The 17,263-nt window shown below is 42.9% G+C and overlaps 1 protein-coding gene across 1 annotated transcript in view; it reads right to left on the bottom strand.

Moving 5' to 3' along the window:
• Nucleotides 1-17,263, bottom strand: part of JPH3 (junctophilin 3) — a 589,251-nt gene that overhangs the window by 355,463 nt on the left and 216,525 nt on the right. Inside the window, exon 2 of the mRNA XM_078669374.1 lies at nt 2,399-3,176. Within this exon, the coding sequence (XP_078525500.1) occupies nt 2,399-3,176 (778 nt within the window). The remainder of the gene's footprint in view (nt 1-2,398; nt 3,177-17,263) is intronic.

Raw genomic sequence — 17,263 nt, 5'->3', positions numbered from 1 at the left:
ATCCTCATGAATAGTTATTTCTTGAGTAACTTGGGTCTTATGAATGGATTGAAAAAGTATCACGGTTGTAGAGAAGATTGGAGTTTTCTTAGGACTAGATTGTTAAAATGGCATGATGGAGAATTGGTGGTGCACTGGACTGGACTGGAGTAGTCTGGAGGTGGAGGGAATGAAGTGTTTTAGAAAATTAGAGGATTTTGTGTTATGTTGAGTATCCACATGGTAAGTGACAGTGTTGGAGTAATCCTGGGGTAGGAGTGATAGTAGATTGAGAGCATTAGAGAGGCATTGGAGTAAATGAAATGTCTTTGAAACAGGCAAGAGGACTGGCGCCTCCTTGGTAAAATGTGACATGAAGAGTGTATTTCTGATGTGGTTGAGGTGATTGGAGTAGCTTTTGGTAGTTCTGAGGATGCACATTCCTGGTCTTGATGAGAGATGATGCAGGATGCTCTAGGCTAACTGTGAGCGTGCTCTGGCATTGCTGCAAGTGTTTAAGCCATGCGATATAAGAGAGTAGGGAAGTAGGGATGTCGCGGGGGGAGGGGGTGCTGGTCTGGCTGGTGCCCCATCTGTAATTACCAATTCCCCACCGACCTCTCTTGTGCTCAGTTGCAGCCAGCAAAAACAGCAAAAACGGACACTCGCCTCCCAGCCCGGGAATTGCAATATTGTTCTCATTTATATTTTACCTGTTACTATTGCATTCCCTGACAGTACTTGATTTTTTCATGATGTTGTGCTTCTGTAGTTGTTTTCAAGCAACATATTACTCTTGTATAGTGCATACTGTGAAAAGAGCTGCCTCTCTATATCTGTGTGACTTCAGGTTGTGGGTGGGTGTTTATAACAGGCCACAATTGAGCGCTGCAGAGTTCAGCCCTAAGGTAGAGTGAATTTCTCACAGGGTCTGACAGTGAGTCATCAAGATGTTCAGAATACATGCTTATCCAATCCTTAGTCTCTCTGCAGAGGGCACATAGCGATGGTCAGGTGTGTCAATTGTCATTGTGATTCTATGTGAAAGCGTCTTGAAGGAGGTAAACAACTGTCGAAATATTGCCACGGCGAAGATAAAGGAAAGGCAGTGCCTACAGGTGAGTGGGTGCATCGTGTGTGGGGGAAGTGAGGGGAAGGAGATGCATGGAAATCTGTGCAAGTGACAGTGAAAAGACGGTGCGTAAGAGGAAAGTGATGAGGTATGAGATATGCAGATGGAGGGTTTCAGAAAGATATCAGGAGAAGAAGGGGTTGGAGTCTAACTGAAAGACTGTAGAAAAAAGTAGTGAGTCAAGGAGAACTGGAGTGACTGAGACACTCTGAAGACCATACAACTTTCACAGACCTTAGTAGTGTTCAATTCATCGTTTGCTTAAAATGGTTAAATGTCTTTGTATATTTGTGTGAGTGGGGGGGTTGTGTGTGTGTGTGTATATATATCGATATCTATCTATATATTTATCTCTATATATATATATATATATATGTGTGTGTGTATATCTATATCCGTAGCTATCCATCTATCTATCCATCTATCTATCTATCTATCTATCTATCTATCTATCTATCTATCTATCTATCTATCTATCTATCTATCTATCTATCTATCTATCTATCTATCTATCTATCTATATCAATATCTCTCTATATATATATCTATATCTATATATATATAGATATAGATATATATATATATATATTACAACCATGTGCACAATATTGATCATTTCCTTATATAGGCGACCCCACCACTTTTATCTGTGGCCCTTTGCATGCACCCCCTAAAAATCACTTCTAGAAACTCCACTAAAAAGAAAAGATGGACCTTGCTCTGTTGTATTTGAGAGATGGTGAGACCCTGACTACCAAGATTAGTGAGCCAGGGTAACAATGGTACACCAGGCTCCTCCATCAGTCTCTTCCCCTTGTCCCCTCCTTCCCTGATCCTCTTTTCCCGCTCTATTGGCCCCTCCCTCCCAGTGCTTCCATGCACCTTTGGGGTACCATTCAGCCCTATACCAAAAACAAACATTTCATTCCCTTCATGAAGTACTTTTCCACTGCAACAAAGTATACAACCAAGCATTGATAAATGCCTGAGAACTGGCACGTCTCAGGAAAGATCAATGATAAAAAGCACAGACGAGAAGTGCTGACGAATGAGGTCAGCCGTGGGTGAGCTGCTGAGGGGGAGGGGAGAGAAGCAGAGCCATACAGCACACAGATAATTAGTACACTCTAATGCATGCCAGGTCACAAACGCAGCTCTGCCGCTTTTGCTGGGACAGCAATCGTTAGGATAAGGCACGGAGCCAGCCTGCTTTGTATGGCCGAATGAGATCTAGTCTGATAAGCATCAGCATCTGACATTTACCCAGGGCTGCCCTTCAACGCCTACCTGGAAGCTGCGATCTCTGCTTTTTGCTTGGCGATGTTGGCGGCCCTCTCCGCTGCCTCCACGGCCCGGTCTACCTTCTCCCGGATCTTGCTGGCCCTCAGCGGGATCAGGTTCTTCCGCTTCCCGCTCACCAGGACGTTCTGCTTGTACTTCCCTTCCTCCTTGGTCCCATCGGGGAAGGTCATGCAGCCATAGCCGTGGCGCTTGTTGCAGGCCCATTCCCCCTCGTACTTGAGCCCGTCCGATCGCTGGCTCATCCCAAAGCCTGACCGCTTGTCGTTTTTCCACTCCCCAAGGTAAGTCTCAGTGGTGGTGGCATCTATGTCGTCCTCAATGACGGAGAGCTCAGTTTCGCCCTCCCCCAGGCTGATGGTGGAGTTGATGTCACTGGCAGTAGAGCTGACAGTGCTCAGGCCGGCCTCGCTGCGGAAGGAGCTCTGCTTACTCCTCTGGCTTGCCAGCGAGCTCTTGGACTCAGATTTGCGCAGTTTGAGCCCACTCAGGAGGGACCTGCGGAAGAGGCCTTTCTTTTTGCTTTTGAGAATTTCTGCGTCACTGTGAGCCATAAGAACAAATCCTCCCCTGGACACGGCGGGACTCCCCACGCTTGTGGGGGTGGCATCTGGATGGAGTGCCGTGCCATTGGTGTGCTCACTGCGCAGGGAGTTTATTGACGTCCTCAGGGGAGACCGTATAACCGCCGCAATTCCATAGGGGACGCTCTGCCGAACTCCATATCCTTGCCGGATACCGCCGACCCACTGGCCCTGGTACGTACCTACGAAAAACAAAAAACCACAAGTTTCACTTATCATTTGCACATTATGCAATGAGCTAGTTTAACGTTCCACAAAGATAATTCAATACATGCACTGTGACCACCTGGCTCAAAATATGACTGTTGTGGAGTCCACATGATCAAATACATTGGCCAACAACAGATTGTATTTAGAATTCGAAAGACTCAAGCATTGCCCTTTTGAGGGGTCATCATAATTCTTTGTAAATTCCATGTACCTCCTGCATCCCTCTAGAATCAGAATATGACACGGGAGTTAACACATTAAACAAAGCGGGTGGGGGGGTAAGACTTCTTATGGAGAGCTGGCAAGTCAACTGAACAACTTCAAGGTTTGATCCTAATGATGGATTCGATTGGGCTGAGAAATAAAAACAGGGCAGGGCATCAGTAGTGCCTCTACATAAAGTTATGCTAAGGTAACATCCATTAACTCATCAACATCTTCACTCCGATTACAGAAACTTTGACCACAGGTTCAAGGTGACCTTTCACCTGAGATCTACAGTGATGTGGAATTATGTATGTATGATTAATGCTTGATTTAGGTGAAGCAAGTTATTACATTATTTCTGAGCTGAACATCACATGAAGTAACATTTTCCAAGCATTCCAATGTCTTTGGCATTGTCTAAGCAGGTGGGTCTGAAAGACGTTTAGGGGCCAGTGTATGGGAAGACCGCAGAGCCCCAGTCTGTCAGTCCCTTGCAGCTAAATTCACATGTAACATAACATGCAATCATAAAACACCAATTCTAAGGGAAAATATTGCCTTCACGATTGACCATGCGAATCATTCAGATTTTTTTTCTTACAGATGTATCATTTCCAACTGATGTCTACAACCACACAATTGAAGCATCCTCTCAGAGCTTTCAATACAAGTGATACTCCCAGCCAGATTAAAAGACCATCCCCACCCACATCATGAAACTGGCGCCATAGTTTGATTCCTTGCCTCTGCTCCCTTGGACCTCAGGAGCTGTCGGTCAGTCTCTGGTAGTTTGCAGTTATGTAGGGTCATCACAGTAGCTATTGATGCAATAACATTGTGCCCTGGGATGCTGAAGCCATCTCTGTCCCAGTGCAATCATGTACTGGTATTTCCCTTACGCTTGAATGGTACATTCGCTAAACTGTTATAAAATGTTTCCATGGGTGTATCTGAAGAAAGCATCTGAGATGTTTCAATGTTTTATTGGTAATCCTCATCACACCGCAGCCACCATATCCTCATCCCAGACACGGTCATACTGTAAGGTCTGCGACGAGGAAGAGGGATGGGTTGGTACCACCCTATCTACGATCATCTTCATTACATTGAGTTCAGCTATTCATTGTCCCATTCGTACAGTTCGATCAGGGCTGGAAAGAGAGATGCTTGAATGTGTTGCACCCACTTGAGTTGCAAAGCGATAATAGACCAAAAGAGAACAAATTTCAACCTGCTGTGTAAGAAATTGAGATTCAGTTTGCTCTCTAAGTTTCTGCAATGTCCAGATCGTTCCCCATCTTATGTTTCCCCTACTTGTCTACCTTTTTTTTAGTGCTTACTATAACCTTCCTGAAACTTAATAATTGTTCAAAACCACTGGAGATGTTTGAAGTATGTATTGATCTGTGAGCCACCATTGCAATCCTAGAAAGGACTGATTGGACACAAGTGTCTTTACATATATATATATATATATATATATATATATATATATATATATATATATATATATATATATATATATATATATATATATATATATATATATATATATATATATATACTGTAATATTCAATTTTGGGATATCTTCCTCACATTTAGCCTAAATCTCTCGTAAAGACACTTTCTACTGGAAACGACCCTATTGCAGTAGAAGAGACGAAGAGAAAGAAAAAACACATGAAGTAACATCCCACAAAAAACCACAACCAAGAAACTGATTAAAGGAGTGAGAGATACAGGTTCTGTATCTGTGTAATTAAGAAAAATAGGATTCCGAGACGCTGTGTGGGCCACTATTGTCTGGCCCCTCGCTTCATCAAAACTACCCGATGAACAAAAGACCCACTATGTAGAGTGTATGACTACATAGAAACCATTCTCCAATGAGGATCCCTGCACGTTTTTTGGTCACTCGCACCAGCTCTAAGTTTTGTCACCTACTCTAACTCTTGGTAGAAACCTAGATGGCTTTTAAAGCTGCCCCCAAACCTCACAGAATGTTTCAGGATTATAGCACCCTCTAATCATGGAGATATTATCTAGTGATAAAAACACACTGTAGGATTGGCAAACAAATGTTTAGTCCACATTATGACTAGGCTGCCATTGTTGTGAGCCAGATGTAAGGGAACCAAAATCTCAAATGACCCTTAGACCTCGAAGAATAATTAAATCTCCTGTTTTTCTGTGAAAAGATAGGATGCCACTGTATGTATGGATGCAAGGTACATGTAAAGCACAAACATCTCTCTACAGCGACAGCGTGCTGTATATGGCAGGAGGCTATGAATCACCATTTCGGTTCTTAGAGGGTCACTCTTCAGTGTTGTCCAGTGCTGAGACTAGAGGGAGGATTCCTCCTTGCGGAAGAGGTCTTAATCAGAGAGACGGGCTCTCATTCATTGTGGAAAAGCACGGATCATGCTATTTTTTGGACCTTCGCCAGGTCGCTGTGCCAGATGTTTGGCGTGCAGCAGGAGACTTAGCTTTGATCTTTTCGTTTTTGCAGTGCTTGATGCCTAGTCTGGCAATGTTGTGCAGTCTTGCAGATGTCAAGGCTGTATGTGTGGCAAAGGCCGCCTAGGATCTTGGTTGTGTCTGCTGGTCAAGGACACATGATGAGAGTCACTGCCTTCAAGGTGCTTATAACCTTTGGAAACATGCTGAGAGTCTTTCACACTTCCTCAGTCTGTTGATGAGTCTGTCCGCCATGTACAAAGTGCACTTCAGAAGCATCCGATGCTTGTCGTGATGTCCACGAGGGTGAGGACCAATGCTGAAACCAGCTCTGACCACAGCTCAGACTCTTTGACCCCTGCTAGTAATCACCACAGTTTAGCATCTGGAAGTATGTCACAACTGCTCTCATCCTACCCATTTATAACATTTGACAGACTATGAAGTTTACAGATCTACAAACACACAACAAAACATAATAATGCAGCCAGGAAAGTATTAACGAGAAACAACCATTACATCGCATGCATTACAACACATGAGATTACAACGCGGTCGTTACAATGAACGCATTGTTACATCGCAGCACATTACAACGCAAGTCGTTACATCGACAATGCAATTATTTGTCACCAGCCAACAGCAAAGAATCTGTAAAACACCTATTTTCTATACTGCCTTTTTTAACCTTATTGATAGATTTGCTTTATACATTCTCTTCTGGTCTTTACACCCCACACCTTTTTTTTTTTATTCTATACGAGCTCCATCTAGAACACACTGACGTTTGCTGGTCTTTCATTTGCAAGTGTTAGTTTCTTTACAAGCCTACCTGATTTTTCCAGGTATCAAACTTGGTATTGTTTTGTAAAGTATTTCCTTTAACCCCTTCCATGCTGGTGACGCTCCACGGTGCTCGTGTGCTGATGACGGCTGGGGTTCTTCACGGCTGCCGCACACGGGGGGAATCGCGGCCGCACGGAAGGAATTAATAGCTGGTCAGTTGATTGGGTCTGTCAGATAGACCTACCGGCAGATTTTCAGATGCACCAATCACCATGCAAGGTAACTTTCCCATTCCCTTATAGGCCAATCCGAATTTAAAGACAGTACCAGAGGGGCTCCAGCAGACTCTAAAGACAGTACCACCCAAGAGTCGATTATTCATCATAATCATGTTTTAAGAACCCTAACAGGAACTGACAAAATAATAACTGGCGGAATGGCATTCATTAAATAACTATCTAAAGGGATCCGAGGACCCCTGGAGGTCTGCAACACCAACTAAGGAGGTCCCTGACTGTTTAGAATATTAATTCATATTAATAAATTATACATACATAAAAAGCCAAAATTAATATTTTAAAATGCTCTGTAAATGTGAGCGAGTTCGAAACTGGAGGCTACAAATCGAGTTGTGTACTTAGCTTGATTCAGGGGAGCTACGCGAATACAGCAAACAGAATATAGTACAGAGGCATGGTGGCCTCAACTGAAGCACTGGTATGTGCCAACAAACAGACAGCAGCAGTAAAAAAAAAATCAAAGCGATATGCTGCTGTCTAGGATGTTGCTTTCTCTTTTAGAAATACAACCACATTTTAAAAAGCTCCAACCATCCCATTAAAATGTCGTTTTTGTATATTTGTTGGTTTGTATATTAAATACAATGTTTCATAATTTGATGTAAACTTAATTCTCTATTTTTGTGTATTGTTTTGTGTCTCAAATCGTAGAAACGACTTAGAGTGTGGGTCGTTAGCTGACAGTAGTAATTGTGTAGGGCTTCACAGAAGACAAAAGGTTATGAAATACTGATCAAAAACTTTAAAAATTCTTCTAAAGAGGGAACTTTTGTTGCTTAGAAAAAAGATACATGGAATGCATGAATTAGAGTCGAGAGTTGTATTAGTGCACACTTAGAATCACTTCTAGGCATTTTTGTGAATGTGTGGTTGAATTTACACACCTGGCTTTCCTTTAAGGACCATACATAGGACAACATTATGACTAATGAGGTTTACGCCATACATCATCAGAGGTCCTGTTTCACCAAATTCACAGCCCTCCCCGCCCCCTCCTAATTTAGAGTTGGGGGAGTGGGGGCCAATAGGGTTCTGGGAGCAGAGCCTCAACTGGTTCCTAAGTCAGAAATCTTTGGCATGTGGCCCATTGGTCAAAAACAGTCACTATACATTGTAGGGCCACCCATTTAGGGCAGTCTTTTATATATACCTCATTCCCTTCTGTGATCGCCCAAAAAATCCTGTTGACCTGAAACAGCAAAAACGAACAAGCATTGGCAAAGCCAATGGTTCTACCCTTTGTGATCTATTGGCTTTGCAAATAATATCTAGCCATACCTCACAGCATCCGATGTGCACTGTGCGAAAGTTTTTAAAAAAGAAAAGCCTTTGATGTGGCCGCCCACGTTATTTTGTAGGCATGTGCACCACGTGTGCCTATGCTACAAAATTATGTCGGTGCTTTTTTTTAGTTAGCGATCCCAGTTAGATCAGTGACTAAAAAGAAAATTATGCATGCATTTTTTTTTTTACGCCAGTGGGCAAGGGGGAGCAGAAACAACATCGAGGAGGGTGGGAGGAACGTGGAAGCAACATGGGGCTGAAGGGCAAATATCAATGCAACACAGTGGAGGGACAATAAAACAAAGCAAGAAGGGACTCAAAAGCAAAAGAGGGGAGGGCGGGTGCAATAACATCAAAGGAGTTGGGTGAAAGAAACACAGAGGGCGCAGGTGGTGGGAAGCAATGGAGACAAGCACACAGGCAAGCGCAAGGATAGAAGAAGCAGTCGGAGAATAATAGAGGAGAGAGGCATATACGTGGAAGACGTCTTCAAAACACATCCACTCTACTGGAGTGTTTCACACAAAAGATAAACATAGTGCTTAAAAAGCAATCAGTGGAAGCAGAGATGTCCACTAATCAAAGAGATTGTAAAGAGGCAATGCTCCATGGGAGGGACAAACAAGGTTGACAAGCTGAGACACAAATAATAAGCAGGCAAATGAGTGACTAGGAAAGCCAACCAATGGTAGGAAATGAGTGGGTTTCAAACCCCTCTGTATCCTGGGTAAGCCACAATATGCCACAAAAGGCCTAGCAATAGACAGCGCATACACTGTCAAGTAAGCTCGACCTAAAAATAACCTCATGTTTTCTAGGAGAAACCTCACAGTGTGTCAGGGTATTTGGGAATGTAATTGTCCAGAACTAACTCCTGCTTTGGGAGGGTTTGTTTTTGGAAATCAAAATCAATGCTAAGCAGGCTGCAACAATTTGGAGGCCCTTCTGACATTCACCTTTACTGAACATTTGTTTCACTACGCCAGAAAATAATTCTGCTTTGGCTGCCAAAAACCTAATCCACAGCCCAGATTTGATTAGAGCTAGGCCTCCTTACCTACGAAATGCAAAGTGCGGGTGCTTTTCTCAACCTGTGCCGTAAGCTGAGACAGGCTAGAGCTGGCTTCTTCGAGTCCCTGCTATGGACTGACATCAGTTCCACCAACCTAGGTGGGTCACATAATGAATGTATGCTGCAATTGTGAGCAAGTGAACTGTGGAATCTCTATCCAAGTAAAAAAGTGTTCAAATAAAGCATTAAGAAGTGTATCCAACTGTGTTCCTACTTGTCAGACAGGGCGATCCTAGCTAAATGCAAGCATGCATGGGCAGTAATGAATTCTTACCATTTGGCCTCCCCATTGCCATACCTTGCTTGCACATATTCCCTGCACCTAAAACAGAGATTTTTGGTGCTTAGACTGGGTGAGTGGCACTTCTTGAAACATCTAGCTCCCTGGCGGCGTCCATCTGACGAGCTTGTAGATAGGGAATGCGGGGAATCAGTTGAACCCCTGAAGCATGTCGTTTGTATCTGCCCAGCACTGATGGACCTGCGTAGATCAAAATTGAGGCCTGAGTAGAACAAACTGGGAGTTCGGTCCTGCAGGCAGGGCATTATAGCGGCATTGAACCCAGAGAATATGGCCCTAAATATCAGTTCGACAATCTTCATTCATCTTGCATATCGTAAGTTCAAGCAGCCTACCGGCCATCCAGAATACTCAGTTTCGGCCATGTCAAAATGAGGAAACAGCTAAAGGCGGACACGACACGGTATACAATTGAAGTAGTCTTTGCCATACTTCAGTCTCCTGATCTGGCGATTTTGCAAGTCCCACTTCAGTTTCATAACACTGAATCATCTTACAACCCCTACAGCACAGCTCGGGCTGACTCTACTATCTTCAAGTGCTACTCCACGTGCAATGTAGAGCACTTGCTTTAAATCAAAGGACTAGGTAATTCTTAAGGACTGTGGAACCCTGCTCAAGGAATATGGAACGCTAAATTGTGGTTTCGAGTGAAAATATGTAACTTCAACTGCCTGCCTTAGATCATTGTAACTCTGAACTCCACACTAAAACAGTGGCAGTACAGCAACGACAAAGCAAATTAGATTTAGAGCTTCTATTTAACCATTCGCTACTCCATTCATGAACTTTTGGATCATATAGCACTAAGCGCCGCAGTAACTCAACTTTTTGATTTTGCACCGGACTACGAACACTTATGCACCTTAGCTTTTGCACCTGTTCTTTCATGATGGTACCTCGTTTTTAGAAGGAAATTTGTATCTAAATGTAAATATTGATATGTAACTGTTACATTCTCGTTGATTGCGATGAGAGCAGCGCAGCGCAAAATGTTCGATTAATGTGTTTATATACACATTGTAAGGATTTTTAATTAATCAAACAATAAATAATTCAATATGGACTTTGAAAATGTAGCAACTTGTGTAGGACACCCAGCAAGCTCAGCCGGTTTGGAAATAATTATAACCGAAGCAGGCAAGCAATGCTCCGTGTAAGTCATCAGCATTGTCTCGCCTTACTAGAATGAAATTTCAAACACCATCCTGGGAAGTGCATATTAGGTCCTGCTAGGAGAACCAATGTGCTCTTCTGTGTAAAGTTAAGGTTATAGAAAGGAAACTTAACATGAAGCGTGTGAAATGCAACATTTTAGGTAGAGGAGGTGGTTAAAGTTAAATGTATGAATATTTACATGCCATAGAACAAATAGTACAGTATACAAAGTATGCACTATGTGAGAGATAAATACTTTTATTTGATTTCTTTAAAGTCATAAAAGGGTGGAATGAACCACCTGGGTACATAAAGTATAAAACAATTATTCTGGTTTAAAATTACAATTAACTCATTTATATAAATGGTAAAGTAGTGATAGGTCTGTTTCTATGTGATGTCCGGCCCTACTAGAAAGCAAACTTCTAGATGAGTTGGTTAAATCTGTACACAAGCCTGCATGGTTCTCCGGGGTATAATAATTTGCTAGTGCTATGGGCGTATGAACTGAAGAATTTAAATTAAATGAACGAGGTGATTCTACAAAGTCAAGTTCAGTTCATCTGTCGTTCTTATCTAGTTCTTTTGCCGCTAGGTTAAACAAAATGATTGCCTTGCAAGACAATTGGACAGTATGTACTATGTGCATGTTTGCACTTGAGAGTACATAGGGCGTGTGTCTGCACAAGGTATAAGTACTGCATTGTATATGAACTGAGTAACACAAAAAGTGATGGATGGATCGCTTGAATTAACCCCAGCCACTGGTAATTACTCAGGGCAGTTTTCCAATCCACTGTAGCACAGTGTATTCTGTATGTCTGCGTCTATTCCCACACTAAGTACAGGATAAGCACAGTACAGAGTGTACAATCTGACTTTGTGTCTTGTCCCACTGTTCACATTATGCACAGAGTGAAGTGGATGTGTATCTGCACTGGTCCCATGGCACAAACTGTGCTCATGAATAAATATTTAAGACTGAAGATAGATTTATTAGTTTTGCCAGCGCTTACTTCGAAGGAGCCGGAAGCGAGCTCCATTTGTAGTCACCCCACTAGCTCTGTCTTTAAACTGACTATCTTCAGGGATAAACGGATCGCGAGAACGCGGATAACAAGAATCTTCTCTTCGACTTGCTCTTCAAAGGGGGGTTAAGATTTAACAAAAGTTAAACAAATTGATGTGAAAGAGCCTGAACGTCCACACTTCCTTCTGAAACGGAGCCTGGCAAGGTTCAAATCCTTGTGACATAGTCAGATCGATAGACGGGTTGCGCTATTGACCGCCAGCACTATTGACAACCAAGTTCCTAATTGAAGTGTGTTAGGTCGACCCCTTCTCACCACATACGCAGAAACTGGACGCGGTTAGCTTGTTCTCATGACGACCCCCTCCCCAGCGTAATCCGCACCTTTATCTTCAATGCTGACAAATAACATCTTTCCCTGCATCAATATTGGCCAATGCGTCCACCATTTTCCACTCGTGGATAACAGTGTCAGCCATTTATCATTAAATAGCCTCTTAGGAATAACGCAGTATTCCAGGGACAGATCGACTTATATGTAGGATATACAAGTTTGAAGGACCACTGGTAAAAAATGCCCCCAAACTCACCACCATTAATTCTCCAAATCAAGAGCAAATGCGGCCACCAGTGGTCCTTCAAAATGGTTACTTACTATTCAAAATTGCCAGAGGAATATCAGCTTCTCTTATATTTAAATGTCTTGTATTTTTATTAGTTCAGCACTGTTTGTTCCTCAGCGTTTTTGTAACTGCTCCCAGTGTTGGTATATAAGGCAACTGAGACAGCGTTTGATGATTATGAATGTGCTCATTAAAACACAATTTGGTCATACTGGGATTAGAACCAAGGTGCTTAGATTAAACAGTTAGCATTAAGACATTAGACAGCAACTCCTGGTTCTTTCATTATAACACAAACATTTGTCCCCATGCCACACAGACAAACACTTCTCTACATTGTTTTACTATAACAATTGTCTCTCAGTTGACAATGTGGCTGTGCTTAAGGGGGAAGAAGGTGGAATAAAATGTTTGCCAAAAACTGAAAATTTTAGAACTTTCTCAAATCATGCTATTGCTAAATTGATGTATACACATTTCTGAAGCATACACAGAAAACGGTGGCCTGGCATTTAAAAATGAAGAGGTATTTCTAAAAGGAGAAAGGGTAGGTTTTCAAAACTTTATGAAAGTTTAGATAGGAGGAAGTTCCTGAATTTGGTGGTTGATCATTGATAAAAGGTGGCATTTGTGAGCTTTGATAGTAAGCAAGAGATTCACTGCAGCAGAGCGAGGCATGTAATTAATTAATGCACCAAGTTATAACCATACAAATTGTCAATAACTCATGGTTTGATGCTCTAGGAAAATTTGTTATATTTAGTATCAGATCAAAAATGGTATTCCTTCTTAATTTCCTGTGAAAACCAAGCCGGCTATCACACAATTGAACCAATCTTTAATTTAGGTTAAAGCTGGTGAAGTCCATTTCACACTAGCACATTTGTTTAGGGGCAGACTGGAAATTCAAATCAGCCTTGCAAAAAATGTTGAAAAACACCCAACGCAGCAGTAGGTTGGCGCTGAAAAAGCAGCCGCCTACTCAGAAGCCTACTGGAAAAATGCCAAAGTGGAAGAATGGGCAGTCTGGCCCTACACCTGTGGCCTACCAGATAGATATAATAATGCAGTCCCAATTTTAAAAGCCAGGAACCAAAGCCACCATGCCCAGCAATAGAGCAAAAAATTGCACAAATGAAAATGAGGAAAAATACATATCTGGAAACTACGGTCATCTACAGAGAAACAGTAGCATGCAACCATCAGCCTACATCGGAAACCAAACACGAGTCATTTTGCTTATGATATTAATCAAGCATAAAAACATAACATTGCGGAGAATCATTCGGGACCACTACAGAGCACATCTTTCCCATTTGATTTGATGTCAGGCAGTGCTGAATTTGTAAAAAATGAAGTGCCTGGGCCCTCTCGGAAGGCCACTGCAGCCTCCACCATGCATTGCCCCTGCCAGCGGTGCCAATGACAGCGCCAACATAACACCTAAGCATTGCATTCCTACAAGTGGTACAATTCAGATTATTTCAGGACACACAAAGCTATAATATTGGCACAAGAGGTTGGTATGATTAATTTTCATTGCCATTTGACTTAAGAAACACGTTGTTGTGCACCTTTCAGACAGCGCCACCATGTGGTGGATGATCACTAGAGCCAGTGCTGACAATAAACTGCTGGTGCCGAGCACCAGAAACCACCAGCTCAAATCAAGCACTGATGTCAGGAGATTAACCTCACACTTGATTCGAAAAGCACTTTCTTTTCTCAGAACTCTTTAACAGCACTATGCCATATTCTTTATAGACAAGGGTGAAAGTAATTTATTGACTAGGTATTGAACTCTATTGAATAAAACACTGACTGAACAAATGCCTTCACCAACCCAGTCTCCTCTGCTCAACATTAGAACTTTTGGAGTAAGAGGTCTACGAAGAGAAGCGAGGCGATAATGCTAGATGCTGAACAAGAGGTAAAAAGAGGGATAGCAAGCAAGATGTAAGATAGTGAGATAGGAGGTAGACATAACAAACGATGAAGCCAAGAGGGAGGTGGACAGTTGAGGTAGCAAATGAATGGTGGTGAAATTTGAAATATTAGGTAGTGTGAGATGGTGTAGAGACGCGAGCTTGTGAGAAACGAGGTAGTGAGTTGAGGTAAAGAATAGTGATACAGACAAGGCTTCAAAGATATGAAATAAAGAGATGGGGTGAAGTAGATGAAAGGTACAGAGAGGTGAGATGGAAACAGCAATTAGGTTCAGAAAGCAGGGAGGTCGACAAAGCTGAGGTAGAGAGGAGTGGCAGGCATAGAGACTGGTAGTGAGGTGAGGTAGTGCGAGAAGTGTATTGAGTGAGACAAAGGTGAGAAATACCTGTGATGGAGTGAGGGGACTAGCTATAAAGAGGTATAGTATGGGTGGAGGTCAATCAAGAGAGAGGTAAGGTTGAATATTTGAGGCTAATTAAGGAAGAAGACATAAAACAAAATATTATTTTTATATTTTAACTGTCTACGAGAAGTTGTGTTATGACTGGGCCTGGTCACACATGGCTTCTGTAAAGCAGCCCCAGCCAGTCAAATATAACAAAACATTCTATATTTATTATGTCGATTTGAATGACACACACGTCGCCCCTGAGGGGATCCAGGCACTCGGGCAGTTGTGTAGGTGTGTGCCCCCTCGTTGTTTAATTGGAAAGCCAGGGCTTCAGCTTCATGTGCAACTCAAGAAGTAAGAAGGAGCCTCTGATGTGTTGAAGGAGGTCGTTCCATGTTTTGGGTGCGATGTAGGAGAAAGATTGTGATTATCCTGATGACTTTACGAGTGGGGGTCTGAGGAGGTGGAAGCCCTGGGGAACTGCCCCCTACCCATGCATTAAAACGACTCTAACAGTTCGAACGCACACATCGCTCGAAGAGGAATGATAAAGCAGCGAGATGATGGAAGTAAGGCTGCAGCATCTACCTACACTTATTAACATGGAAGTTGTGGAAGTTCCAAGCCCTCTTTTTTTGCTTTTAGGCTTCCTGACAGCTTATATCACTGCCGGTGACCCTTTTCTCAAAGGAGTTTTCTCTCGCCTCCATTTTGAGTTGGAGTCTCCTCCTATCCGTCACTCCAGGTGGCTGCCATTTTGGGATGGCTTATGAATCAAACTATACATGTAAGCACGAACTACTGAAAGATGAACATCATGTCACTGTTGCAGTACAAAAGTAACAAAAAGGGGAGTGAGAGAGAGTTATTGGATTCGTTCTCCCTATCCGTACATGTATAAACAATGGGAATCCAATTGTGAATGGAGAGTGGCCCCTACAATAGTGGGGAGCACCCAGTGTGTGTGAAATACCCCTCACACACCAAAAGGACCCTTGGTGTCATACTTCATCATTGGGATCTTCGCACCCCTCTACGGGATGCGGCGTGCTGCGACCTACGGCTAAGCGGGAGCACTTACTTTTGTATCTATGTGTGGTGCTTGTGAGGGTTTCAAAAATAATAATGTGCGTGAGTGGTGGGGTTATCAAGTGAGTGATAGTAAAAATTAAAAAGGACCTTGCTCGTGGGGTGCACAAAAAAGAATTTTTAATGGGCCCCCAGGCTGGTACTGTTAAAAACATGAAGTTGGAGGTATTTTTGCAATATAATGTGCTTTCCCTCCTGTGTGCCTCAACAGGAGGTAATGCACATTATATTGCACAAATACCTCCAACTTCACGTTTTTAACAGTACCAGCCCGGGGGCCCATTAAACATTCTTTTTTGTCCACCCCACGAGCCAGGTCCTTTTTAATTTTTACTATCACTCACTTGATAACACCACCACTCACGCACATTATTATTTTTGAAACCCTCACAAGCACCACACATACATACAAAGTAAGTGCTCCCGCGTAGCCGTAGGTCGCAGCACGCCGCATCCCGTAGAGGGGTGCGAAGACCCCAATGATGAAGCATGACAGCAAGGGTCCTTTTGGTGTGTGAGGGGTATTTTACACACACTGGGTGCTCCCCACTTTTGTAGGGGCCACTCTCCATTCACAGTTGGATTCCCACTGTTGCAGTACATTCAGTAGCGGCCTGTGGTGGGAGTGCTTCGGGGCGGTGAGGCGGGGCAGGGGTGGAGCATGGTGGGGAGTAGTAAACTATGGAATACGGCCAAACAGAGGTAAGTATACAAATAAATAAATAAAACAAATGTCATTGCGTGCGCTCCGTTGCCAAATGCGATGCAGCGCGCGCAACGAAATTCATTTTATTTATTTATTTGTGTACTTACCTCCATTGGGCTGTATTCTATAGTTTACTACCCCCCACCCTGCTCCACCCCCGCCCCGCCTCACCGCATCACTCCCACCACCGGCCGCTACTGAGTACATTACCTTGATTCCAGAGACACGACTCTCCATCTGTCAAACACTCTTCAACCATTCCCCAGCATTTCCTTTAGCAGGAACCATTTCACTGGGTACAGCCTTAGTATCTGATTTTTGGGGTAATCAACTGAGTTTGACTATCGAGTTACAGAGGGACACTCTGACAAGGAGGAGGAATCAAAGTAGGAAGTGAGTACTCCTAACACATTGCCAGCCAACCCACACCTGGAAATGGTATGTTTCATGCCTGTGTCCATTTTGGAATTTTTTTCAAATGCATGATGTTGGACCGAGCAACTCTTCTCTCACTATGAGATCAAGTGAGGGAGCGCTGACTTCTGACCGGCCCCACTCGCGACCTTCTGTTTTAGGTAGTTTGAATGCTTCCATTAAATGAAATATATTTAGTCTCCCGTAGCAATACTTAAGTAAGTGAATGAACATCTTCATACACCTTTTATGCTGTCTCATGGGGGCAACTACGATTGGCACATTGCTGGG

This window comes from Lissotriton helveticus, chromosome 12 (assembly GCF_964261635.1).
Source record: "Lissotriton helveticus chromosome 12, aLisHel1.1, whole genome shotgun sequence".
In the NCBI taxonomy this organism is placed as follows: Eukaryota; Metazoa; Chordata; class Amphibia; order Caudata; family Salamandridae; genus Lissotriton; species Lissotriton helveticus.
This window is presented reverse-complemented; position numbering and strand designations above follow the sequence as displayed.